General features: G+C 44.1%; 1 protein-coding gene across 1 annotated transcript in view; it reads right to left on the bottom strand.

The window, feature by feature from the left end:
* Window positions 1-27,971, bottom strand: part of LOC126334818 (ribosomal protein S6 kinase alpha-5-like) — a 389,839-nt gene that overhangs the window by 17,423 nt on the left and 344,445 nt on the right. The window contains exon 4 of the mRNA XM_049997461.1: window positions 5,773-5,888. Coding sequence (XP_049853418.1) covers window positions 5,773-5,888 — 116 coding nt within the window. The remainder of the gene's footprint in view (window positions 1-5,772; window positions 5,889-27,971) is intronic.

Below are 27,971 nucleotides of genomic sequence, written 5' to 3'. Positions count from 1 at the left end.
ATGCCGACCCTGCGTCACTGCAGGACAAAGGCAGAAGCAAAAGAAAGGAGGAGAGTCACACCCAATCATATCCACTTGTCCGAGTCACTTATTTGCTCCACCCTGTATATTGGCTACCGTTGTAGTTGAACATGAAATAATGCTTTTCACTGTTCATTTAGGTCATGCTTTAGTGGTATCTAATAGTAGTGTGTAGCAGTATGTTCGAAATGTGTTTTTTAACCTTTTTTAGCTGCTAAAAGTTATAAATACGTAGGTACCTTTTCCGTTTATGATACGTAAGATTACGTCTGATTACGTCTGATCCAAACCAGCATATCCACAATTAAAGGTTTCCAGAATTTTTTCCGTCCCCCTCGAATAAATTTACTCTTTTCGTTTGTTACTTTGAAAGACATTATTGAACACTTTCAGCGCTGATTTTCATATCGTCTGTGTTAACGTTAAATACGGTTACGAAATTATATAGCCGGTGGTATTTGCAAACAAGCGATGTCGGCGACTATTGGTACGCTATTTTGTAACTCCAATGTTGTTTCGGGACGCGGTACGAAGATAGAAGTCCAAGTTGCATTACGGTGTGTAGACACTTCTGGGATAAGTAATTTTAATTACTGTTGTCCTTATTGGTTAATAAATATGACACTGGATACATTTGTATGTTGCTCTTGGCGCCAATCTATACAGTCACCATCTGACCGACATCTAGGATCAATTATTATCGCTCATCGAAGTTTAGACATTGATGATAAAATCGAAATCAGAGCCGATGTTTCCCAGTACCTCACTTTCCTATATTGAGACGCATTGTGTGGTTGCTGTCTAGCTGGCATACAGGAATGATACTCGCATTTGTGAAAGTAACGTTGATGTTAAAGTAATTGAAGCGCACATTAGTTATTAACCTGGGAAATTACTCCTATTAGGCACACAATATTCTCTTGTACGTTGTTTTGTCGGAACATAAGTTGCCCACTAAGTCGACATGTCTGTGCTGCTATTGCTGTTTTCGCCGTTACAGGCACCCACCAGCAGTATTACAATGTGTATCCTCAAAATAACGTTAGTATCTTTCTCTTTAACGTTAGTATCTTTCTCTTGCGCATATCGCAAGCGACAAAGGCACAGACAAAGTCTATGAGATGTATTCGACGTAACATGCGTAGTTAGCATCTTCTGTAGTGCAATCTGTCGCTCACAGTTGACGAAGCTTTGTCTCGCTACACACAGCAGTTTCACACGCACTGCTAAAATATAATTTTAAATAAAAAACCAGCTGCTGCTGGTGGTAGCTCTTTTGAATGTTATTCATCATGTCCATCATTACTCTGGAAATGCTTGAAGGGACTTTCTCGCTGCGTTCGTGCAGGTAATATTCGCGCAAACAATGTTCACCCTCGGCGCGGTGGCTGTTGGGAGCGATCGTAAATGGGAAATGCCTTTACGGTCGCCCCCATCAACCACCGCTCCGAGTGTCCACTTAGCTTGCACGTATAATAGTTTGGATAGCAATTAATATACGTTGTATCTGAAAGGGAACAGGAAAAAATCTAAACTTTTACGTTTTTGTAAGTGTTCTTTGATGTTCAATCCGCGGGTTACCATTAGCAATATTCGTATTGGACATTTAAAATATCTAAATGATACTGCTTTCACCATTTGACTTCTTCGATTTCCTTCTGGCTACACTACTATAATTACAGCTATGTTGCCATTTTCGGTTTATTCTTTACCGCTCTTTGGAAATTATTTACATTGCGGGTCGTAGTGCACGAAAATAATATGGATGTATCATATTCGTTATTTAGTCATACGGGAATCATATTAATGCTTCTTACATTGTTTGCCTTACTATGTTCTAATTTCGAAGGACAATAATAATGAATCATTTTTATAAAAAAGGCTAAATAGCTGAAATTGCTACAGTTTTATCTTCAAGGAAATAAACTATTCAAATGACAGAAAGTATTCTCTGTTAGTTCTGCGTGACCGACTTCAAATGATGAAGAAGATGACGATCACAATAACAATTTTAAGAAAAAGAGAATCAAGGTTAAAACTTCGCCACAGCTAACATACCGATCGTTTCGTGCAGTTCATTAACTTTGTTATTACCTAACACAGGCCGAAAAGAGTAGTCTGATACATTTAATTTATGTCAAGCGTTCTTTCCTCTTCACATCTTAAACGTCACAAACATTTTAAAAGATTTCTGCCCACGAAAGCGAAAACGTAGCTTTCGAGATTTTTTTGAATTGTCATACTTGAAAGGTTGATGTGTCGAGTTCCTTCAGATTGGTTATAGACGTTTTAATATTAACATTTTCGACAACACGTAGTGTGTACGTGGTATGAGTAGTAATTTCATGGTTACAGAAGACAAGGTACCTTTAGATTTGAGTTTCGAAACAGAGGGCGTTCTCGTCTTTGGCTTGTCTCGTTACTTTCTACTGCGCCTCTTTCCTTCCTTGATAAACGCAAGGGAAAGGCTGGATGCTGCTGTGATGATAAAAATTCTCTCCTTCTTTGTGGCAGAAGAAGTTGAAAGCGAAACCGTCATGCAGGTATATGCTGGGCAGGAGACTTTGAGCAGTAAAGATCAGAACGTATTCTCCGCTGCGCAGTGAAAGTTTCGTTCCGAGAACAACCCCTAGACTGTGACCAAGCCATTATCCAAGGTATCCTTTCTCCCAGCAAGCAGGTGAGCTTACGAAGCGTCTGGAAAGTGGGACGCAGGTATTGGCGAACTGACTCTTTGAAAGAAGGAAGATTAGGTTGTAACATCCAGTCGACGACGAGGTCATTAGAGATGGAGCACAAGCTCGGATTGGGAAAACACGGGGAATGAAATCGGCCTTATCCTTTTCAAAGGAGCCATATCGGCATAGCGTAGTAAGCAGTTTCGGGAAATTTTGAAAAACCTTTACCTGTATGGCCGGACGTGGATTCGAACCGTAGTCCTCCTGAATACGGGTCCAGTGTCTCGGCACTGCGCCACTCGCTCGGTTTGAACCTCCGAATCAGGGCGACAGGTGCGCTCGGATGCATCAGATGCCGAAGTATTTACCGTGAAAGGAAAAACGTCCATGTTCGAGTCACGGTATGGCGCCTTTAATTTTTCCAAGACGACGAAGCGCTTATTTATTACTGGAACTGAATTATTTGCAGAATGCTCCTCGCGTCCTCTCACCGCTGGTGGAACAGCGAAACCGGGGACAGACGCCGACCCTTTTTGCTCAGAGTGTTACCCGCATTCCAGATACGCTGATTAGTACATAGTGCGTCATCGAAGGGCATGAAACATAGGGGGGCAAGAAAGGACATGTTTATCACCATACTGAGAAGAAATGATGACAGCTGTGGTCGAAATAAAACTGCACACTCAAATGATAATCGCTTTATGGCTTCCCCATACCTCGTGGCTCTTAAAAAAATAAAAATGTAATCCAAATGGTAATATTTTTTGCTGTTTTCTTCTTTTTGTAGTTTATATTCACGCATTAAGTGCACCGCCAAGCGCATATTCTAACGTTGCAAATTTTACAATGAAAAGTATTCTTACTAGCCACACAACACGTCTCCATTATGGTTTCCATTCTCTTCCTCGGCATGAAAATTGCGTTTAAAAACGATAGAGTGTTAATCTGTGGCGGGGCGAATCAGTATGAGGTATTTCGAGAATCAAGATGAGGTATTTGTTCACTTCTTTCTTTTCACTATAATTTACCTAAGAGATTTTTTAACAGACGAAATGAAATATGAGAATTTTGTTCCTGACGGGGGGCAGAGATCGAAGGAGAACGCAATACGTTGTTTATGGACAGACGAATGGTATCATGTCACGGGTGCTGTGTTGAGATCACGCTATGTTTACGCTTTCATCTGACCCGTCTTATGCTTGAAGGATCAAAGTACACGGTGATTCTTCTAAAGAGCCATCAGAGAGCGAATGGGGAATGTAAATGATCTTAGAATAAATCTGACCAAGTATCTCTCTATGACTTCAGTTCGAAACAAGTAGCTAATGATGTGTCTGTCTTATTTTAATGTCTTTTATCGCTTAATCGATGAAGACCTCCGTTAGCACAACCAGAAGAGTTCGTCTGTGGAAATAACCGCAGTGGCGTTTATTTAAAGGCCGTTCACGCGAGTCAGACCTCAATGCCAGAACAGTCTCGCACTTAACCGACTGGTTTCATGACCAGTTCGTTAAAACGCAATATAAATTTAAAAATGAAGAAATATTTAACACCCTACACTTCGCGTCATACTGTACATGGAAATCAGACTTTTCAGTCGGCTGTGGATAATCGTCCTTTGGACGCGTAAACTGCTGTTCAATTGTCCTGACGAATACGAGGGCTGTTCAGAGAGAATCAGACTTTTATTCATAAAATCGGTCTTTATTCAGATGCAGTTGTTTGACGCTAATTACCTTCAAGGCAGTCCCCTTGAGCTGCTACATACCTCTCCCAACGCTGCTGCAACTGCTGGAAGCGTAACTGAAAAGTCTGTTTTTGTTTGGTGCGCTGCTGCTCTGTCTAATTCTACGTGGGCCTAATGCCTTCCCTATTCTGAAATATGGCCCCTTTCGGAGCATTTTTCAGTATCTTTCTCAGGCTACGGAAAAGCCAGAAGTCACTCGGTGTCAGGTCAGGGGAACAGGAAGGCTGAGAAACCACAGCAGTGCTGTGTTTGATCAAAAAAACAACCAACTCTGAATTAATTGAGGCCTAAGAATGGACGCGTAATTTGATGAGGGTACCATTTGTCCACTGCCCACATGTCCGGCCGTTTGCGTCTCACTGCTTCGCGAAGGCGACGCAAAACCTCTCGGTTGTCCTGCTAGTTCACATTAGTACCTTCTGAGGTGTACTCGCAATGAAGCGGACCAGTGGAGTCAGAAGAGACGGTCGATATGATATCCACTTTGCTGAGACCTGCCTCGCCTTTTTTGATCTCGGGTATGATGGATGATTTTATTGCGATGACTGGAACTTTGTTCCTGGGTCGTACCCATAAACTCAGGACTCATCACCAGAGATCACTCTCTTATGAACGTTGGGATTGCTGTTCACAGTATCCAATATGTCCTGTGCGATGTCCGAACGAAGTTGCTTCTGGTCAGTTGTTAGCAACTTTGGCACAACTTTTGCTAAGTTCCTCCTGAGGGCCATTTTTTTGTTAAAATGCAGAGAATGAATTGCATACTAATTGTATACCCTTCTGCAAGTTCTCTGATCGTGATTCGTCTATCCTGCATCACCAGGGTCCTTACGCGATCAAGGACAATCTCACTTCCGGATGTTGAGTGCCTACCTCAACGTGCTTCACTCTTCGCTGACAAGCGACCATCTTTGAAGCGATTGTAACACTCCTTTATCTGTGTGGTACGTATTGCATCGTACCCAAACACTTGGCAAATCTCGTGGACTGTTCCAACTTGAGACTCCCCGAGCTTAAAGTTTGAGGCAATAAGGTTGTTCTCCATTTTCTGTCATTTTGCCCAAAACACAAAATATGACGACTACCACTTACATGCGTTCGCTTGTACACTAAGTATTGCTACAAAGAGAGAGCAAGCGCACCCCGATACCATTCTCGGTATCAACCATAAAAAGGAAGGTCAGGTACTTTTTGAAGAGCCCTCGTACACTCGACAGCTGGTCTCGACGTAGGGACTTACTCCATCTCACGGTACGACACGATACTGCATACGATTTTATTTAAGCTGGGCCGGCGCCATTTCTACACGGAGTCAGCAGTACCGACCTTGTGCAGGTGCTCCAGCGCCAGGATGATCTCGCCGATGTAGATGCGGACCTCGCTCTCGCTGAAGTGCTCCCGCTGGTACAGGTGCGTAAACAGCTCGCCGCCGCTCACGTAGTCTGCAACAACAGAAAGGGCACCATTAGCGAGGAATCCCAAGCCATTCATGCGGAGGAGAGTGGCGGCAGTGTGTGAGCAATTCCGCACAAGCAGATATTCCACTGTCAATAAAATTGATTAGGGCATACATGAAATGTCACTGCCTATGCAATTAAGGAGTACTACGCAATGTTCCTTCGCATGCATGCAAGTCCGAAGAAACACAGCGTCGTATTTCGTAACAACACTGGCACTGCTGTTTCGTATTTATTGGCCAATGCTAGGTCCTCGACTGTCAATAAGTATGTCCTTCCTGGACGAGAATATGCGTAACGTAAGAGAACAGGTTGTGTCTTTTTGACAACGCCATATGGAAGTATGGGTCTGGCAGTAAATCGTGCACGGATAGTCGAAACTGAGAAGGCGACAGCTCGCGTAAAGCAGGAAATCCCGGTTCGACTCCGGATCCGGCACAAATTTTCATTATCGTCATTCCATTACACAGGGTATGTTTGTATACTTCTGCATTTCAAGCGAAATTCGCCGATAAGTGTAGCCCGAACTAGAAAAGAAAACTGAAGTGTAGGAAGGAGGAGGAAGAAGTGTTGAGATTTGACGATGACTTTTTAATTATCTGAGAGACGAAGGAGGAGTTGGGAGGTCAGTTTAACGGAGTGGATAGTGTCCTGAAAATAGGTTGTTAGGTGTACATAAACGTAAAACAAGTGCAGTGGAGTGGAATTAAATCAGGTGATGCTGGCGGAATTACAAGAGGAAATCAAATCTACAAGTAATTGTTTATTATTACGTGGACAGAAAAGTGACGATGGCCGAAGTAGAGGAGATATAAAATGCAGAATTGACCTAAAAAAGGAAAGTGTTCCTGACAAAAGAGAAATATGTTAAAACAGATATAAATATAGAGATGAAGTATTTCTGAAAGTATTTGTCTGGGATGTAGATTTACTTGGAATTGAAATGTGGACGATGAACAATACAGATAAGAAGAAAATACCAACAAGGTTTCTAAACGTAGTACTCCAGATGAATGCTGGAGATTAGATGGCTGGATCGTGTAAATAATGAGGGAGATAACGAAATTATCAGGGGAGAAACAGATTTATGGTGAGAGTTGAATAAATGAAGGGAGAGACTGATAGAACGTATCCTGAGCCGCCAGTGTGATAATCTAGTAATGTAGGAAAGAATGTGACGAAAGGGGAGGGTAGGGTGGGGGAGGAGTATTTGATTAAACCTCTGGAGGGAGAACAGGGCTTGACTATACTAAACATGTTGAAGTGGCTATCGGTTACAGTAATTACGCTTGTATTACGATGCTTGCAAGGATAGACTGGAGAGCTGTGTCAAAACAGCCTTCGGACTAGAGGCAACAACGGCGTCACCCTGCTGGGTTCACGCCTAACAGCCCAGCCCCAGGTCAGTTTGGGACACATTTAATTAGACGGGGCGCCTGGGGGTGCAACGAGCGCTTGGCGGCAGCCACAGGCAGCCTTGAGTACACACGAGCCGCGCACCCCGTCTCAGGTCGCCGCTTAAGGCAATTAGTATGACGCGCCGCCACTGGCCTCGCGACACCAGCGATCAATACGGGCCGGTCGCTCATACTCGGCCCAGCTGCACCTGATGAGCAGCTAATCGCATGATCACAATAGTCTTATAGACACGGTAAGGTCGCACCCACGTCCTCTTAGTATATTATTAAAACTGATCTCATTTATCCTCATGACCGTATCGTTCCTAATTGGATGGCAGTGTCTGATGTTCAACAAGCCGAGGCTGGGGTACCTCAGGGATCAATACTAGGCTCAACTAACCCCCCCCCCCATACACAAGCGCTCACAATCCCGAACACCCTCCCTCCTCCCCCCCCCCTCTCTCTCTCTCTCTCTCTCTCTCTCTCTCTCTCTCTCTCTCTCTCTCTCTCTCTCTCACACACACACACACACACACACACACACACACACACACACACACACACACACACTCTCACTCACTCCGTCGCGAAACTTATGTAGGCAATAATGTTATCTTGGAACTCTTCCACTTGGTCCGTGTTTGCATAGCAAACAGTAATATCAGAAATTGAGTCCGCCTTGATGCAAAACACTTTGTTGTTCGCTTATTTCTTTATTATCCCAAACTAGTTTCGGCGACAAATATCACCATAATCATTGGGGTTTTTCAATCTAAAACATGCATAGAATGGCATGTTTGTACAAACACAGTAAAACACTATTACATTTTTACAAAAGAACTGTAAAAATTTTATAATGTTTTACTACGTATGTACAACCATGCCATTTTCTGCATGTTTTAGATTTAAAAAACAAAAACCACTGATGATGGTGATATTTGTCACCGAAACTAGTTTGGGATAATAAAGAAATAAACTAACAACAAGGTGTTCTGCATCAAGGAGGACTCAATTCCTGATGTTACTGTTTTACTACTTATGTAGGCTTTCGTGGGATAGTTACAGTTTTTATTCAAGTGAGTGGAGGGATGTTCTTCACTCCAAAAGACAATGCTGTATTTTAAAGCACGTTTGAACTTCATCTTTCACCCACCCCTACTCCTCAATAATTAGCCAATGTTTCCTTGTGTCACCCTTGTTTCCTGTCATCTTCCTGCACTCCTTCCTTCCTGTTTGTATCTTGTTATTTTAAGAGGTACCCTGAAAGCTCACTGATAGCATACTCGGGAAATGCGATTAGTCTATTTAGGGAGATGATCTATAGAACTCTCGTGCGACCTGTCCTAGAATACTCCCTGTAGCAAACAGCAACGTCAAAAGGATATTGACCGTATGCAAGCAAGGGCAGCACAGCTTATGACACATTTGTTTGGCCTACGACAAAGTGTCCCGGAGAGCCTAAGAAAGCTCAACTGGCGGCCGCTTCAAAACCGACACTAACTGCCCGGTGAGAGTCTAACTCAAAGTTTCAACAGCCACCACTAAGGGAAGAATTCAGGTATGCACTGCAACCACCTATGTATCACTACCGCAGAATCAGCTACGACAATATCAGCCTAATTACAGAGCGCACAGAGGCGTTTCAGCTGTCGTTCTTCCGAGCTCCATACCCGAATGAAAAGCGTGATAAGTGGTACAACCGGAAATAATTTTTAGCATGCACTTCAGTATGGCTTGCACGCTACTGATTTAGAAGTCATTATATTAATGCATTCAGTCCAGTATGTTAAATTATTTGGTCTGCAGATCACATTCCCTTTCTTTCAAATGGCCGGTTTCGGGCCAGAGTTACCATCTTGAGAGCATTTGTTTCAGTTAAGAAGTAACTTGTCGATACAGAACTGCAATTTTTCTGTGATAACTCAGTCGTAATTGAGTTATGGAAGTCCTGCACCAAGAAGTTACTCCGCAACTGTAAGAAATTGTCTCGAGATGCACAACTGGCTCGAAAGCGGTTGTCTGAAAATAAATAAATGCGATCTGCAGACTGGAATTGGACATTTTTGTACAAATGAAGATCATTTTTGTACAAATGAAGATCGTGGACACTCCCCAGTGACGAACATATCTAGTTTTCATGAATTCATTTCCAATGTCGACATTCTTAATTCTGTACGGTAAACTACGTCCTGGGAAAGCTCTTTTCTGATGTCTAAATGAATGTAGGAACAGCTTCGTCTTTTGAAAAATTTCAATCGTGTTTCGTTTTTTCCGTCATATAATTCTTGCCCGAGATTTATCTGCTCATTTTGCTAATTTTGATGTATTCTTTTAATATTCACAGATTGTGTCTCATTCTAGACAATTAACACCTTCAGTATTTTCTAACAGATCATTCTTGACAAAAATTTAGCCATCTTATGGGTTCTTTCGCTTTGAGAGTTGTAATTTAAGATTTTTTTGGCTGATATTTTAAGGATATATTCTTCACAGATACTTCACACAAGCACATTCCTTTCCTTAAATATCGAAAGAACAACATCTTTCTTCAGTCGCAAATCGTAGAATTCATTGCAATGCTTTTTTTCCGCCCATATTTTACAGAAGTAACTTAGTGAACCACACTGGGTAAAATTGAAGTCCTCCACGTGTATCATCTTATTTGCATCATTAAATGCACGATCGTCTATGTCCGCGAACATTGTACAACTTTTATCAAACAGAAATAAATTTTAAATGCAATGAAAGCTGTTTGAGATATTCTCTTTTATCTTTGTGACGTTGACAGGTTCCACGGTAGCACGATGAAGCACCAACAATAAAGCATACCTGCGGAGCCCTGACAAAGAGTTCCTAAACGGACCGCATGTGAGCAGTGTTCCCGAAGGAAAGTGACGATCAACGGTTTATCATTGATAGAAACTTAATCCGCGATAACTTGGAAGAAGACCGAAGTGTACGCTCCCCACCTTCACCTTCTCCCTCCCCCCCCCCCCCCCCGCTCCCTCCCTCTCTCTAAGTCTCGAAAGCGCCTCAACTAGAAACCCACGTACACATCCAAGAGTAGCTTCTTCCATACAATATTGATGAACAAAACATATAGCGCACAGAATGTAAGAAAAAAATGCTCATTCAGTTAACATGCGAAGTAATGGAAGTACGTCGCTAAGACGATTACGCAGTTTCTCTGTGGGCAACGTTAAACGTATCTTGCAGTAAGCTGTGTGGCACAACAAGTGTTTGGCCCCATTATCCGCCGCGGTGCAGTACTGGGCGAGCGCGGCCAGTAGCGCAGAACGCGGCCTGCAAACCTTGGCCGACATCCGAATCGCCGTATTGCGCGCTGACCTGCTAACGCCTGCCGCCGGCGCCGCAGGCAACCCGCAAAACGATCTGGCCGGCACTGCGCCCTGCTGCCGACTCTTTTCTGCCTCTTTCTTCTGGCCGTTCATGGAGGAAGCAAATCACTCTGTATGGCTACTTAAAACGTCTAAACGAGTTCACTGTGTTTCACTTAATGAATACACAGCTGCTTCATCTTTTGGAGCTTTTATTCTCTTCTCGACTTTCGATTATATGGGCGACTTTGTCATCAAAGAAAATAGCCGTGTACCCTTAATTACAGGAGCAATAATCTCACCTCAAGCTATGAGTCGTCGGTAAACATGAAACACTGAACTCGTCGCCGGAATTCTTTGCGCTCTTCTCTCTCTCAGTCGTATAACCTTTAGGTAGTCTCTGCCGTCTCACATACTCATCAGACATGAATACTTCTTTACTATTCCTGAAGTGTTGCTAAAAGCAGTGCAAGAGTTATTTTCCTCATTATGAAACGAATCAGTTATTATTACCTCGTTTTACACAGTAAATACGAGTTGTTTAAGGAAATTCGACTTATTTTTCAGACACTTTCACGCTCCACAAAACACAACACTGGATCACTGTTCTATAAAAATCAATATTTCATGCCAGAATTCTCTGAGTATAATGATAGAGTTACTTGTTTCGCTGTCTTGCGTTATATTTCCAAAATAATTTACAGTGGCTCATAGAACGGAGACAAGATTCCATGAAGTAAACAGCGTCTGCACTAAATAAAATATTAATTACATGAAGGAATCACCCACAGAAAGGTAAATTCTGGCCAATTAGCAAGAAAATTAAAAAAAGTTCTGTGTGCTATTCCTATGTTCTGCCACACACAGAAAAGATACAACCAAACTTGACGATATGTTTCGTCTAAAATTTTATAAGGGACACTAAGCTTTATCTAATGATGTGATATAGGTAGCCCACGAAACAGAGGCAATGCGATAGATGTGGATTGCATGGATTAATTATTTGTACTGCTTCCATAAAGCGGCCTTGACGCAGTGGTAACATCGATTCCCGTCAGATCACCAGAGTTAAGTGCTGTCGGGCTGGGCTAGCACTTGGATGGGTGACCATCCGGTCTGTCGAGCGCTGTTGGCAAGCAGGGTGCACTCAGCCCTTGTGAGGCAAACTGAGGAGCTACTTGATTGAGAAGTAGCGGCTCCGGTCTTGTAAACTGACAAAACGGCCGGGAGAGCGGTGTGCTGACTACATGCCCCTCCATATCCGCATCCCAAGACGCCTGTGGTCTGAGGATGACACGGCGGCCGGTCGGTACCGGTTGGCCCTCATGACCTGTTCTGGCGTAGTTCAGTTCATTGCTTCCATGAAACTAAGTCACTTTCCTGTAAATTCTATAATATCACTTAACTGCAAGCAAAGGGTTATAATTTTCCAAACTCCAAATAGTGTAAACGAAACAGTAAACTGGTGCAATTAAAATGTTGACGATAACCCGATTTCTTTGTTTTCGAATCTCAAACACTGTGCATCCATAAAGTCACCGTATAATTGTCCTCTGTGGTTTCTAATGACCAGTGATCTCCAACTGCCATGCACAGAGTACCAATTGAAATGTGTGAGAGCACTCTGTGTACACATAGATTCTCTCTCTTCCTATCGCGTTACCAGAGCAACCCAAGAACCGATGACACCAAATATCCGACCACTTAAACGTACCGCGGGATATTAGAGGGTGGAATACATTTAATTGCTTAGCAATTTATCGTGTAAAGGGTACAGGAGCCTGTTCACAATCTGGGTATGTAACAGTAATGGTCCGTCTCTTACTATGGCCCAGAAACTTTACATTAGACAGTTCTCCTCGTCGTTTGAACTGTGTTGTGATAAGACCCCAATGGAAGTTTTCGCGAAGAAGAAGGGGTCTCGCGTTAGTTCCACAAGTCGACACCTTGCAGAGCGGTACGCGAGTCCTTAATCAGTAAAAAAAAAAAGGCCAGTCAGCGAGAAGAAAATCCGTGTCCAAGGCAGCGTGCAGTCTACTCGTTGAAGAGACAAAAGACTGTCTCCGCTTGGAAGCACAGAGACACGCAACAGCTTAACAGTGGCAACGGGGACGAAAGCGTTCCCGCGGTAGCCGCTTTCTCGGCGGTTAACGGAGCGATTCGCTACGTAGTGCAGCGAAGCTAGCGGGTAAAAATAGAGGTTATCCGTGGGAAAGCAAACTGGGGGCGGCTGCAGTTACCGGCACAAGAAGGCGCACCGACGTGACACTGCCGAGTGAGCCAGGACCCAGTGGTCAGCTTTAATGCAGCAGGAAGTAGACCACTACATGGCCGCACCTCCCAGAGACGTTTCCCTAGAAAGCAAATTGGAGCTGCCTCAGAAAGTACCTAAGAAAAATTACCGTGTTAGAGAGCCTTCTGTGGGGCAGAAGTTTTTTCGATTGAACAGTTGAAAAACTACCGAACGCTGCCGTGAGAAACCACAAAAAGTACTGCTACCGAAGCATCTGTTACACTGTGTGTGTGCCGACCAAAGTTACGAATTGTCCAAATTGCCCACCTCCGACTCAAGGATGTCAAGTAATTCTCGTGGAAACCATGATACTCTTACTATAGCTCGAAGAAAAAAATCTGTGGTGACAGATTCCAGTAGCGGAGGAAAGCGTTGCGGCGTGCATGTACCTGCGAAACAGACCTGATAACACGAACTATATAACTTTTACCTGCTTAACACCCAAATCGCACTCTACGTTACCACCAGGTTTTTCTATAATTTAGTGACTGCCGTTACTAATAGATATTAACTCGTTGGCTGTCCCTGATCAACTTCTAGCTGGTTGTCGGCGTCACCTTTCTTTAAATATTAAGAGTGTCCTTGTTCCGATCTCACAAACAAAACTATTCCCATCTTTTCCAAGGTCTTCTAATACCTCTTTCCCTGTCGGCTTGCAGTTCAGGATGTTCTAGAGAACTGTATGATTTGGCATTCTCATGCGGTGTTTTGTCCCATTTTCACGACATTTCTGAAATTTTTCATCCACGTTGATAATATTTAATTCCGTTATAATATCTTTATTTCTTATGCAGACCTTCGCACTCCTCAGGAATCTCACCTCTGTTGCCTGACTTTTGCTTCCATGCGATAAGACAGCAGCTGTCATAATTTTATACTATTTCATGGCGGTCTCTTTTTGTACTTAATAGCTCAAATTTCTGCTGATGGTACCACAAACAGCTCGTAGTTTTTGTATTTATGGTCAATATCTGAATCCAATCATTCAAATGGCTCTGAGCACTATGGGACTTACCATCTGAGGTCATCAATCCCCTAGAAATTAGAACTATTTAAACCTAACTAACCTAAGGACATCACACACATCCTTGTCGGAGGCAGGATTCGAACCTGCGACCGTAGCGGTCGCGCGTTTCCAGACTGAAGGGCCTAGAACCGCTCGGTCACTAAGGCCGGCTATCTGAGTCAAAATGAAAACTTACATACAGACTAAGTACGATAGTCGAGACACATTTGTTCTAAAAGTGAATTATTAAATATTATTGGATATTTCCATGGCAATGCCGTTACTTTAGTTTTAATAGTACAAATTTTAATTTGAATCCGTTGCATATTTCGTTCAGCTGGTATACTGATCTTTGGAGGTCATCGTTCTTTTTAATAATAGCGAAATCATCTGCAAACTGAAGCACATTCAGGTACTTCCCATTCGTTATCTTAATTCCTTTTATTTTTATTTATTTGTGTTCCGTTGACCCAGTATGAACAATCAAGTAATAAATTACAATTATTCCACATTATAAGTCACAAATTTCATGGAATTGAAATGCTTTGTTTTGAAGTGAAGAACAAATAATTGAGAGGAGTATACTAGTCGCCACTTACTAGCTAACAAAATTTTATTGTCGGCCTTATTGCTGCAGTTCCTCCTGAAACTCGTAAACAAAACGACATCACCACTTTGTATTTCTCGTACCTCTGTTGTTTAGGTAGTGCTTTACCTACAGTCACCTTGGCGTTTTCTTTTTCTGTCGTCTTTTCACCACAATAAACGCAACACAAGCTCCCAAGCAAATACGAAAGTTTATAGCAGACTGCTTACACAGTGAGGCAACGTGTGGACACGAGAATGTTTCTTTCCACAAATTTTTGTGCACGCCCTTTTACTCCCGTGTGCCTGCGACTGTGCACGGCGGAAAGGGCATCGTGTGGACAGACCTTTACTGACTCACTCTTCATCAGCCATTTGAGCACTTCTTGCAATACCCTGCGGAGTTATGGCTCCGTCGCCAGGTGACACTTAGCTTGGTCGAGTTACTGAAAGAATTGCTGCGGTGACACCTTCAGTGATGTACTATCAAGGTTCCTCGCACAGTAGAATGTATTTAACGACAGCTTTCGAACGACAAGAATCCGTTTTCAGGTTGCAGTTAACATCGAAATCAGCACTTCGTCAGTGTCTCAGAGTGTCGAATCGGTCAGTATACCACTAATTGTAACTTGCAAATGGACGGTTGACGTCCGATAGCCGTCGTTAAATAAGTTTTACTTAGCAAGTGAAACTACATAAGGTCCCCTCTGCGCCAAAACAACGAATGTGCATTACACTAGTCCCGAGATAAATCTGACCGTTCCACACAGCCTTAAAAATCAAGAATGGCAACTTAAGAAATATATTTGTGCAATATACTGAATTTTCGAATACGAACTAAAAGTGAATCAGACATGTTATTGTGGTCCTCAATCCAGAGACTGGTTTGATGCAGCTCTCCATGATGCTCTATCCTGTGCAAGCTGCAACCTACATCCTTCTGAATCTGCTTAGTGTATTCCTCTCTTAGTCACCCTCTAAGACTTTTACTCTCCACGCTGCCCTCCAGTACTAAACAGCTGATCCCTTGATGCCTCGGAACATGTCCTACCAACCGATTCTTCTTCTAATCAAGTTGTGCCACAAATTTCTCTTCTCCCCAATTCTATTCAATATCTCCTCATTAGTTATGTGGTCTACCCATCTAATCTTCAGCAGTCTTCTGTAGCCCCACATCTCGAAACCCTCTCTTCTTGTCTAAATTACTTATCTCCCATGTCTGACATCCATACATGGCTACACTCCACACAAATACTTTCAGAAACGACTTCCTGACATGTCAATTCCAATTTTATTGCTTAAAAATAAACAAGGGAAACTCGAAACAAAAAAATTGACCCAACAATAAAACTGCGAAAAAGCAATCTAATCGACAGAAACCTTTAATTTGCATCGGAGTCCTATTCAGCATATTCATGCAGTGTGTCACGTAGAATCCCATCGCTCAACTGCGGTAATTTGCATGATATTCCCTCCCAATCTGCCGTTACACGTTCTGAGCGGACCCCTACATTTCGCCGCTGCTATCGGGAGCTTTTTCCGTGTATGCCTTGTAACAGACTTTATGCCGAAGAGCGTCTCTAGCTTTTTAAGTTTATTTCACTAAAAGTCCTTTCAAATCGTGTCTTGCACGTAATTTTCCTCTTTATCACTCGATTTCTATGTGAACTGTTTTGACTGTAGAACTTAATGGCCCTTGCACAAAAAAAGAGACATAGACATACACAAACGTAGATTTCTTATCCTGACCGGCATATTCATTTTTTACTCCACCATTCAAAATCACTTCTCACCTCGAAAGAATAGTACATAATGCACAATCCTAGCCCAGGCTCCACTTTTAAAACATTTTTTTCCAGTAATAGAGGTGAGTATAGCTGACTGAGCTCTTAAATGAACAACTGACGAGTTATTAGTAACAATGATACACCCGAAGTTAGGGAAATAAAGACGAAAACTTTCGTTGTTATCGTGCGTTAAAAAATTTTGGAAATTTACATAATCAGAGTAAGCAGTACGCTCATGTTTGCACAACTCAGAAAGTGCTGTTAACTGAGCGCCAAAATCACGAACGCTACAACTGGCCGTTTTGGCGTTACTAAGTAAGCTCATTTGATGACAACTGACCTCGTAGTTTTTTTTATGCACTGCTATGGCAACTCAGTGGAGGTTTTACTATAAAAAAGGACACGAACAATGAAACTCCCCAGTCCAAGTCGCCGTTCGTGGGTTTGACGTAAGAGGGACGATACTACGCTTCTAAAATATGATCACTTGCTGTTGCTCCGTACCACCTTGAGTTGTGAAACCTGACGAATACTTGTTCCCCCGTGATACGAGAGCGTTATCGAGCAGGACAGTAGCGCGCGCAGAAAGAGCGGCGGGCAGCTTTCTTCGTGTTGTGCAAGTCTTGTTGCACGGCAACAGGACGGCGAGCTTCAAGCTGCGCTGTCAGCCGTGTTGGCAAAGTCAGTTGCCGCAACCGGCGGCTGGCGCCGGCCGGTGCTGCCGCCTGGCGGCCGGTTCGCAAGTGGGTCAGTGGGGGCAAGTGGCACGCGGCGCGCTGGCCCGCTAGACTAGCGGCTGCGCGCTCTGCGCATGCGCCGTCGGCCGCGGCTTCCTTCCTCTTCTACTTCTGCTCCCACCGGCGTCCCAAGAATCCGCCCGGCCGTGCTGAGGACATCACGTAAGCGCTCACTGGAATCCTCTGCAGTAATCAGGACCCAGTTGTTGCGCTCGCTCTCCCTCTCACGCAAAAACGAGCCTAGCCTGACCTTCAGTCGACCTCTAAATCCACCACCGCAGTAGCTTCGAGTAGTAATTATGGGCTATCCACGGGTTGTTGGCAACTAGAGGAAATTAGTATGATACATTTTTCCTTATGTCAAGCCTGTTCTTGGGACTTCCGCCCTGTCGCAGCGGTCTAGGGGACTGAAAAACTGACGGACTTCCGGTGATTGTGAAAGTTAAAGTTGGCCGGAAGTTGAAAGCTGTACTCCATGTCTGCTCGGGAGGAGAAATCTTCAGTAGTACGTTGGAGTGCTCCTGAAGCACTGAGGGCGCGTGAGTTGTGTGTGGTTGCCACAATGAAAAAGATAGGTAAAACACGTTAGTGATTTTTGTTTTACTGCGGACGTCATGAAGGAATGCATACCGGATGCATCCAAGTGACAATTCTATAACGTCAAAACGAGACGCCATCGTCCGTTTGTCTAATGTAGCGCCTTTTCCAGTCTGTAAGTCTGCTACAATCGCTCCTGGACAATACTGTTTCCATTGCTAAAAATGCAATACGATACGAACACTAATTGACTAACCTACAAAAAGTGTATAGGACGACTATTCTTTGTATATCAACAGTATCCCACTTTAAACTGTAACAATTGGATTCGTACAACTAGTAGGTATTGATTACTTATGACGACACTCAGGCGCTCGAGCACATATATATTTATAATCTACATTATGCACTCCGAGAAGGTTAATTACGCGTAAAATTCGTGCTTTGACCATTATTTCGGGATATGTGAAAGTTTGTTTTGTCAGCTGAAGCTCTTCTCATTTTTGTCGTCGATCTGTGCCATCACAAAACACTTAGTGTGCATCTCCCGTTCTCCTCGTGAGCACACAACCTATTGACAAATACAGGCAATGGGAAATCTTACACCTTACAGGTCGCCGTATTTGTTAAAGGATAAACCTCCTTTCTTGCTTACAGAATCTCTCTCTGCATTATGGAGCGGCGTAACAGTGAACTGCCAACGGCCTTGCAGCAGGGGTAACACCGGTTCCCGTCAGAGCACCGAAGTTAAGCGCTGTCGGGCTTGAATAGCACTTGGATGGGTGGCCATCCGGTCTGCCGTGCGCTGTTGGCAAGCGGTGTTCACTCGGCCCTTGTGAGGCGAACTGAGAAGTAGCAGCTCCGGTCTCGGCAACTGTCATACGGCTGAGAGAGCGGTCGGGAGGGATTTAGTTTAGTTTTAGTTGTAGTGAACTGCTGCTGTTTATCAACTGTGCGTGCTGACCCATTGACAGAACTATCACCTAGCAAGCTGCACTGTAGCGGAACTATAGCACGATAAAATTTGCAGCGGGACGTCGTTGCGTGCACATCGTTTGTTTAACGTAAGCGCTCCCAACATCTTCGTATACCGCGCCGTGACACTCCTGTGAAAAATTGTTCATAACGGGGTGGCCACAGGAAGGACATCCAGTCACCAGTTAAATTAGCAATTCTGAATCAGTAATAACCCTGCCGGTATTGCGCATATGCGGCACGGAGGCAGAAGAAGAAAAAGAAGAAGAAGGTTTAGAATACAAAATTTCGTACTGCGAGACCTTTTCTGTTGAAAGAGATGTTACGTATTATAAGTCCAACACACAATGGTTTCACACTCAAGTCTTTCAACATACATTGGGGTGAGAAAAGTCATGGGATAGCAATACGCACGTATACAAACGGCTGTAGTATCGGGTACACAAGGTATAAAAAGGCAGTGCACTGCCTGGGCTGTCATTTGTACTGAAGTGATTCACGTGAAAAGGTCTCTGACGTGATTGTGACCGCACGGCGGGAATTAACAGACTTCTAGCGCGGAGTGGTGGTTGCAGCTAGACGCATGGGGCATGGGGCATTCCATTTCAGAAATCGTTAGGACAGGGCTTCCCAACGTGTGGTCCGCGGACCCCTGGCGTCCGGGGCCACCTTTCATCAAATCGTGCAAAATAATGAGCAAAATTATTGAATAAAAATGTGAAAATCAAATTCGTCACTTTTTTTCGTGTGAAAAACATGTGTGCTTTTTCTACTTCAGGTCGTGTTCCCAAGCAGCCTTTGCGGTTCCTAAGTGAGAACGCATACGCAGTTTAGTGCCGAAGAATGCGGCTTCTCTGATCGACTGTTTTGCAACAATACGGGGATCGTTTGGAGCCGGATCACGGCGCTAGATGCGCCGTAACCTTTTACGCATGCTTTGTCGAGCAGTCACAGCGGTCGCTGGCACGTATGCGGCCCCAGGCATCATTAAATGTTAAACTTGCTTTGTCAGTGCACTACCTATTTCATAAGTCGATTTTTGACCTTCGAGTTGTTTTCATTCATATCTAAATCAAAGACTATGATACTTCAGGGGAGGGGTGTCATTGCGAACATGGCTCTTGCATTAAGAAGCTTTCAGTTCCCATGGCTTTCGCTCTGAAGTTTAAAGTTACTGTGCTCTTGACTGACTAGGGGTCCGCCATGGATTTTCGACTGAAGAAGGGGTCCGCCAGCTGAAAAGGTTGGGAAGCCCTGCGTTAGGGAATTCAGTACTTAGATTCATAGTGTCAAGATGCCGACAATACGCGTTCTCTCTCGCCAGGGACAACGCAGCTGCCGACGGCCTTCACTTAACGACCGAGAGCAGCGGTGTTTGCGTGTTGTTGTCAGTGCTAACAGACAAGCAACATTGAAATAACAGCAGAAATCAATGTGGGGCGTACGACAAACGTATCCATTAGGTCAGTGCGGCGAAACTTGGCGTTAATTAGCTATGGCAGCAGACGACCGACGCGAGTGCTTTGCTAACGGCACGACATCGCCTGCAGCGCCTCTGTTGGGCTCGTGACCACATCGACTGGACAGTAGACGACTGCAAAAACCGTCAACTGGTTGGATGAGTTCCGATTTCAGTTGGTAAGAGCTGATGGCAGGGTTCGAGTGTGGCGCAGACCCCACGTAAACATGGACCCAAGTTGTCACCATGGCACTGAGCAAGCTGGTTGGTGGCTCCATAGTGGTGTGGCCAGTGTTTACACGGAAAGGACTGAGTCCTCTGATCCAACTAAAGGGTTCATTGACTGGAAATAGTTACGTTCGGCTTCTTTGTTACCATTTGAAGCCTTTCATGGACTTCGTGACAATGCGCCATGTCACCCGGCCACATTTGTTCGCGATTGCTCTGAAGACGATTCTGGACAGTTCGAGCCTATAATTTGGCCATCCAGATCGCCCGACGTCAATTCTGTCGAACATTTACGGGACATAATCGAGAGGTCAGTTCGTGCACAAAATCCTACCCCGGCAACACTTTCGCAATTTCGGACAGCTATAGAGGCGGCAGAGCTCAATTTTTTTTATTTTTTTTTTTTGCGGGGGACTTCCAACGAATTGTTGAGTCCACGGCAAGTCGAATCGCTGCACTACGCCGGGAGAAAAAAAAAAAAAAAAAGAGGTCCGACATGATCTTACAAGGTATCCGACGACTTTTGTCATCTCAGTGTATGAGTTTCTGGTTTTACGACAATGGAGTAGCTATTATTACTAAGCTTTCGTGTGAGTAAGTGTGACCTAAACTCCAGCATTATCGAACAGAAGTACTGGTGTTTAGTAGTTGTGCTACGCAGGGTATTGGTGTATAGATGTGTTGCGCGTGAAAGGTTCTCTGGTGTAAAATGACGGTGCTGCCACCCTAGGTTCAAATGGCTCTGAGCACTATGGGACTTAACTTCTGAGGTCATCAGTCGCCTAGAACTTAGAACTACTTAAACCTAACTAACCTAAGGAAATGACACACATCCATGCCCGAGGCAGGATTCGAACCTGCGACCGTAGCGGTCGCGCGGTTCCAGACTGTAGCGCCTAGAACCGCTCGGCCAGTCGGGTCCGGCGCCACCCTAGGCAGGGCTTCACTTTGCGTTTCTGGGTAATGCAAGCGTCTTACTTGTCTAATCCCTGTTGCCCATCACCCACAAGTCGAATCCAGCAAAACCGACGTTTCGAAAACTAGGGCAGTAGTACTCGCGGATTCGGATCCCAACGGCGGACTTTGATACCCCAGTCTGTAAAAGCACTGTTCGTGAAGGATTAGGACACAGTCCAAGTATCTATCCGCGCTCGAGAGGAATTAGCTCCGGAGAAGAATGTCTGCCCGCTCGGCTTCAACAACAGTCGTTATCCTCTCTTCCCACGTGCCACTGGCGAGATAATACAAACATTAAGATTAGAGTTATCTACGACCAAAACAAAGTGGAGCGCTGCGTCTCTCGGCGGTTCCAATTCCGTCGCGGCAGCCCCTTGGCACAAACAGAGGGGCAGTGGCGCGTCTCGGGCAATCACGTGGCCAGCTGCCATCGACCATTTGTTTGTAAACACAGCGGTGGTGAGGCGATAGCTTATTAGTAAAGAGTGTAATTTACGTGTTTACCGGTAGAGCTGTCGACGAGGCAACTGAAAGCGTTATACACCGCGCAGGAATTAGCTGAAGACATGTGGGTACTTTTCATCACTCACTATTTGCTGGATGAACCTAAACACGACGACAGTTCTTACATGCGAGAAAGTATTTAGAAGACTTTCCTTTTTCTCTTTTCACATCGTTCTCTTACCTTCAAATGAAAATAAAGTCTCCCGTTCCCTCGAAGCGTCTGTAGCTCTCACACTGTACTGCTGCAACAGAGCTATTGGAGCACCAATATGTATAATAGCTGCTTTACAGCCGGCACGCCAGCAAGGGCGGCCAAGCGGCTCTAGGCGCTACAGTGTGGAACCGCGCGACTGCTAGGCCGCAGGTTCGAATCCTGCCTAGACGTTAAGTCCCATAGTGCTCAGAGCCATTTGAACCTTTTTTCATATCCGGTAGAGTTAATAAAAAATACACCTGAAAATTGATGGTAAGATGTCTATAAAAGGTCTGTAATGAACGATATGCACTTGCACCTTAGTGCATTCATTTTACCAATACGAAGACCCGCATAAAACAGCTAACGCTGCGTCATTTGCGCCTTTCCCCCTCTGCACGAATCAGTGCAATGGAAATGCCAGGGGACGCACTGCAAAGCAAAACCAAGTAACGTAACTGTAAAATCTATCAGTTACCCTTTTAAAATTTATTTTACTTATATATGAACAATAAAATTTAATAAATTGTATTCCGTTATGATCAAAAACACGATTTCACAATACAAGAAAAAAAAGAATAAGATGACCTACTCTGAAAATCGGTGGGGTAAGGACACGACCCTAAAACTAGGTCCATGTTTTAATGTGAACCTAGGATTTGCAAAGTTATGTTTCTTGTCCGTAGGGCTTTTTCATGAGGATGGCAAATACGCAAAAAAAGTGGCACAAATTATTACCAAAACACATTTAATCTCTAAATTGTTAAAAACACGAATGTCAAACACGTTTTCAGCATAAAGTTTCAAGATGGCTGTAACATATCACACAGTAATGATTTCTACGTTCTATGAAGCTTGCTGCGGTATATACATTCCACTGAACAAAAATTACGCACAGACCAGAAAAATTACTGAGAAATACAGTAATGTTACAAAACAATGTCTGGGACGTAAAACAAAACACAATTTGTCTCTTCAGCCGTTCTAAGAACTGAGAAGATGGTGATGTGATCTGATTTTCGTGGAACAGACATACTATGTCATCTATGAACACACGCCACCTTATTTGATTGCTCACAGTCCTCCACATATACACCCACATGGTCTGTAGAGTTTTCTCCAGGTTCATAAATCATCTTGCTAGATATCAGCAATTAGCACTAGATATGGGATATAGAGATCACAATGCTCAAAACGGGCTATTACTTTAGTGAGTCATTTGTGTCCCATCAAACGCGGAAGGATTGGATAGATACGTAGACGCATAAAATACAGTGGGAATGGAAGCAGTAGTGCTAGAAATCTTTAAACATCACAGTAGTACTAGAAGTTGTACCAATAGCAACTGTAGTCGAAGCTACATAGAGGAAAACGCGCGCACAGAAATTGAATCTACCTACTGAAAAACCATTATGGTAACAAAAATGAAACACTAAATTAATAATTATTATTCAGATTTTCTGCTACGATCAAACGTTGCTTACGGCTGCATCTTAATTTTGAAACGCATGGGGTTGTTGAAGAGTCACTCTAGCATTCGTAAGAGACAATATAAAGAAACCAAACGAAAAATAAAAAATAAAAATATTACTGACAGGAAATGAAATCCGATTGATACTAATTGCGAATGGCTGATTTCCGCTGCTTTAGGTTATCTGCGCATTCTGACTTCCACCTGACACGCTGGTAAAGAAGCGCAGCCATAAACGCCAGTTTTTGCAAGGAATGCAAGCCGAGGCCGGCCGCGGTGTTCTCGCGGTTCTAGGCGCTCAGTCCGGAACCCCGTGACTGCTACGGTCGCAGGTTCGAATCCTGCCTCGGGCATGGATGTGTGTGATGTCCTTAGGTTAATTAGGTTTAAGTAGTTCTAAGTTCTAGGGGACTGATGACCACAGATGTTAAGTCCCATAGTGCTCAGAGCCATTTGAACCATTTTTTGAATGCAAGCCGAAACGGAATTCTACTGCAATTTCCTAATGGAAAAAGGTCAAGGACATGTGCGGTCAGTATGTTACTCATAACTGAAGAAATGATTCCTCTTGGAAACGTCGACCAGTGTGAAAGAGAGACACTGCCTGGATTACATTTTTATTGTTCCTCTAACTGATTGCAAACCGTAATGCAGGTCACCTTTAGATCGAAATAACTGAAAAAAAAGAAGCGATAACAGAAAAATAAGATTTCACAGTAATATTTTTTTGCATTCTAACCCCTCTTTATTCTCTCCTTAACTGTTTGGATCTGAAGGTGACCTACATCTCAGGCAGAAACCAGTTATCTGATTAAACAGATAGCAAGCGATGAGACGGTGTCTTTTGTCATCGTAAGTATGTACCTGCCTTAACGTATATTTTGGATTCCGTCTTTGGCAGTAGCTGTTATGTATCAATTATTGTTTTCTCTACCTTAAGCGTACTGTGATTTAGTAGACTGTTACACGAAGGAGTTTCGTTATTTACAGAGCATTGCCAGTGATGGTTCTCTTCAGCATAAAAATCACTTCATTCATGATGTTGGCAAAAGTTATAACAGACTCGAAAAGTAAAGGAGAGTAAAAATCCTGTACTGATTACAAAAGAGGAGATCTGACAGTAAAATTTCTATATAAACTTTTGCAGAGCGCGGAAAGGTGGATTGCAAAGCACGCAAATGCAGGAAAAGAAAAAGGGGAACGAACGCGAAAGGTGAAACGAAGCCTTTTTTTTCGACTATAACCTCTGACAGCAACAGGGAAAGCACCTGGCGATTACAAAACACGTAAAAAGGAATGAAACACTGGAAATAAATTGTACGAAGAGAGTTAAAAAACTAAGCTACACATGTTGTCCCGCGCTTAGACAATTGCGAAACAGCGCCGCGTTGTCAGAAAAAAGTAAATGTTCCGAGTTTCCTGCTGCGGCACGCGTAACAAGTGCATCACACTGTGGCAGTGAAATGGCGAGGCAACTGCGGAAGCACTCCACAGTTGATGTACGCGCGATAGTATGACTCTAGTGGACAAAACTTCTAAATTGTACACAGATGCACCAAGAAATTCTGGCGGTGGATGGACCAAATGAAATGTCGGCCCCACATCCATGCCCGAGGCAGGATTCGAACCTGCGATCGTAGAGGTCGCGCGGTTCTAGACTGAAGCGCCTAGAACCGCTCGGCCACAAGGGCGGCTGGTCTGAACAATTTGACCAAGGCCGCTCAGACAGAAATGATGGTAACCGGGAGTGGAAGGCTATTGACATCGACGACAGAGGACAATGTCCAGGTAATCTCGAAGAAGTGTGTCCCTGATAAAGGAGCGGGATTCTATCGTCAAAGAACTGAGCAACTGAAAGAACATTCCGACCGTTGTTTATAGAGAACTGAACAGCAGTGTCATGTAGCCCCCCTGTCACTGTGAAGCGTAGCGCAGCATCCAATGAAAGTTAAATGACCGGTCATAAAAATTAAATGCACGGAATGCGTTTTTGACCTTGAGCCCTCCTCCGAGTTCGGAGACATGGTTCAAGTCTTTATCTGACACCACTTCGGCGACACTTTTAAGCTTTTGTGCTTTGGGGCCCGCAGTGCAAAATGTCTTTTAATGAAATGATTATTATGAATAGTAGCCAGTTACACTGCCGTGTAAATTGTTTATATTTTATATCATTCGCTATGAGCCCATTTTGGTATATTGCCGTCGTCAGGTTTACTGTAAATACATAAGCAAGCGATCGTCTTAATATAATGGTCTTTTAACTGTGATCTGAAAAGACGTAATACATTAGGTGTATTTAATTTGCAGCCACAAACACAAAATTCACAAAGGCAACTCGAAAATTGCGTGACGATGGAATGATGACGAGGACGATACACACATTCAGTCCAGGGCGGAGAAAATCACCGATCCGGCCGGAAAGCGAGCCCCGGGCTCCGCGATCGAGTGTCAGAAATGTTTAACCGCAAGACCACCATCTGCAGACGATCTTCCATAATACTCTCTAATTTAGTTCTTCAAGTCAGCTCGTACATAAAATTTGTAGCGAAAAAATGTTTTCAATCTGTAAGCATCAAAATCTAGAAGCGTGTTATGTTCGATATACACTTAAGCGCAAAGGAAACGGTATAGGCATGCGATTTCAAATACAGAGATATGGCGCTGCAGTCGGCAACGCTTATATAAGACAACAAGTGTGTGGCGCAGTTGTTAGATCGGTTATTGCTGCTACAATGACAGGTTATCAAGATTTAAGTGATTTTGAACGCGGTGTTATAGTCGACGCACGAGTGATGGACCACAGCAGCTCGGAGGTAGCGATGAAATGGGGATTTTCACGTACGACCATTTCACGAGTGTACCGTGAATATCAGGAATCCGGAAAACATTAAATCTCCGACATCGCTGCGACTGGAAAAAGATCCTGAGGACGGGACCAGCGACGACTGAAGAGAATCGTTCAAAGTGACAGATGTGCAACCCTTCCGCAACTTGCTGCAGATTTCAGTGTTGGGCCATCAGCAAGAGTCAGCGTGCGAACCATTCAACGGAACATCGTCGATATGGGGTTTCGGAGTCGGTAGCCCACTGGTGCACCCTTTATGACTGCGAGATACAAGGCTTTAAGCCTCGTCTGGGCCCGTCAACACCTACATTGGACTGTTTATGACTGGAAACATGTTGCCTGGTCGGACGAGTCTCGTTTCAAATTATATGGAGCGGATGGACGTATACTGGTATTGAGACAACCTCATGAATGCATGGACCCTGCATGTCAGCAGGGGACTGTTCAAGCTGGTGGAGGCTCTGTATTATTGTTGGATGTGAGCAATTGGAGTGATATGAGAACCTCTGATACGTCTAGATACAACTCTGACGGGTGACACGTACTTATGCAGCCTATCTGATCACCTGTATCCATTCATGTCCATTGTGCATTCCGAACTGGGTAATTCCAGCAGGACAATGCGACACCCACACGTCCAGAATCGCTACAGAGTGACTCCACGAACACACTTCTGAGTTTTAACACTTCCGCTCGCCACCGAACTCTCCAGACATGAACATTATTGAGCGTATTTGGGAGGCCTTGCAACATGCTGTTCAGATATCACCACCCCTCGTACTCTTACGGATTTATTGATAGTCCTGCAGGATTGATGGTCTGAATTCCTTCCATCCAGCACTACTTCTGACATTAGTCGAGTCCATGCCGCGTCGTGTTGCGGCGCTTCTGCGTGTGGCTCTTTAATTTATTTGCAGAACCATTGATCAAGCTTTGTAAGTAGAAAGAAGAACACGTGCAGTGTAACCCACTCTTGAACTGCAGTACGATTAAGACGGCGGAAACAATTAATTGATGTGCGTCTCTGTTTAGGCGTAACAAGAAAGAAAATGTAGAGTTAAACGTCAGGGTGAGACGACTGCGTAGAGAGGACAAATGCAACCGTGTCTGGCTGAAGTGGCTGAAACAGCTACCGCTTTAGACAAGACAATTCAGTCAACGTCAGTAAGAACGGCGACTTAAAATTACCAGCGCATTTTGTGAGATGCGGGGGAGGAGACGACACACAGCTCGACAGATAAGATGTATACGTTCCTTTATCTGCGCTCCAAACTCCAGGTGCAGTCTGCGGAAAATCGGGGAAAGAGAGAGAGCGACTTTTTTTGTTGTTGCGGACAGGGGGGGCTCGCTGTGGAGGCGGGGCGGCACGGCTCAGCGCCAGAATCACTCACGAGTCTGCCGCGAACAAAAGACTGTATGCCGGCGGGGGAAGGGGGGGGGGGGGGGGGGGTGCGGCGTGTGATGCGAAGGGTGGTAAGGGGGCGACAGCGCCTCCACGCCCGCTGCCGGGGAATGCAAGCCGGCGGAATGAGCATCTACTTTGTGGACAAATTACGAGATGCACCATCTTCATCAAAAGTATCCGGACACTCCTGAGTAATGCGAAATTGACCACTAGATGTCCCGCCAGCGTAGAAAGAGGTTGGATGTCTTGCGTTGTCAGCAGAGAAGCAGTAACAGAGAATGGGTCAGTCACGAGAACTCAGTGCCTTCGAACGAGAAATAGTCTTTGCATGTCACGTGAGTAACAAAG

The sequence above is a fragment of the Schistocerca gregaria genome, chromosome 2 (assembly GCF_023897955.1).
Source record: "Schistocerca gregaria isolate iqSchGreg1 chromosome 2, iqSchGreg1.2, whole genome shotgun sequence".
NCBI classification, from domain to species: domain Eukaryota; kingdom Metazoa; phylum Arthropoda; class Insecta; order Orthoptera; family Acrididae; genus Schistocerca; species Schistocerca gregaria.
This window is presented reverse-complemented; position numbering and strand designations above follow the sequence as displayed.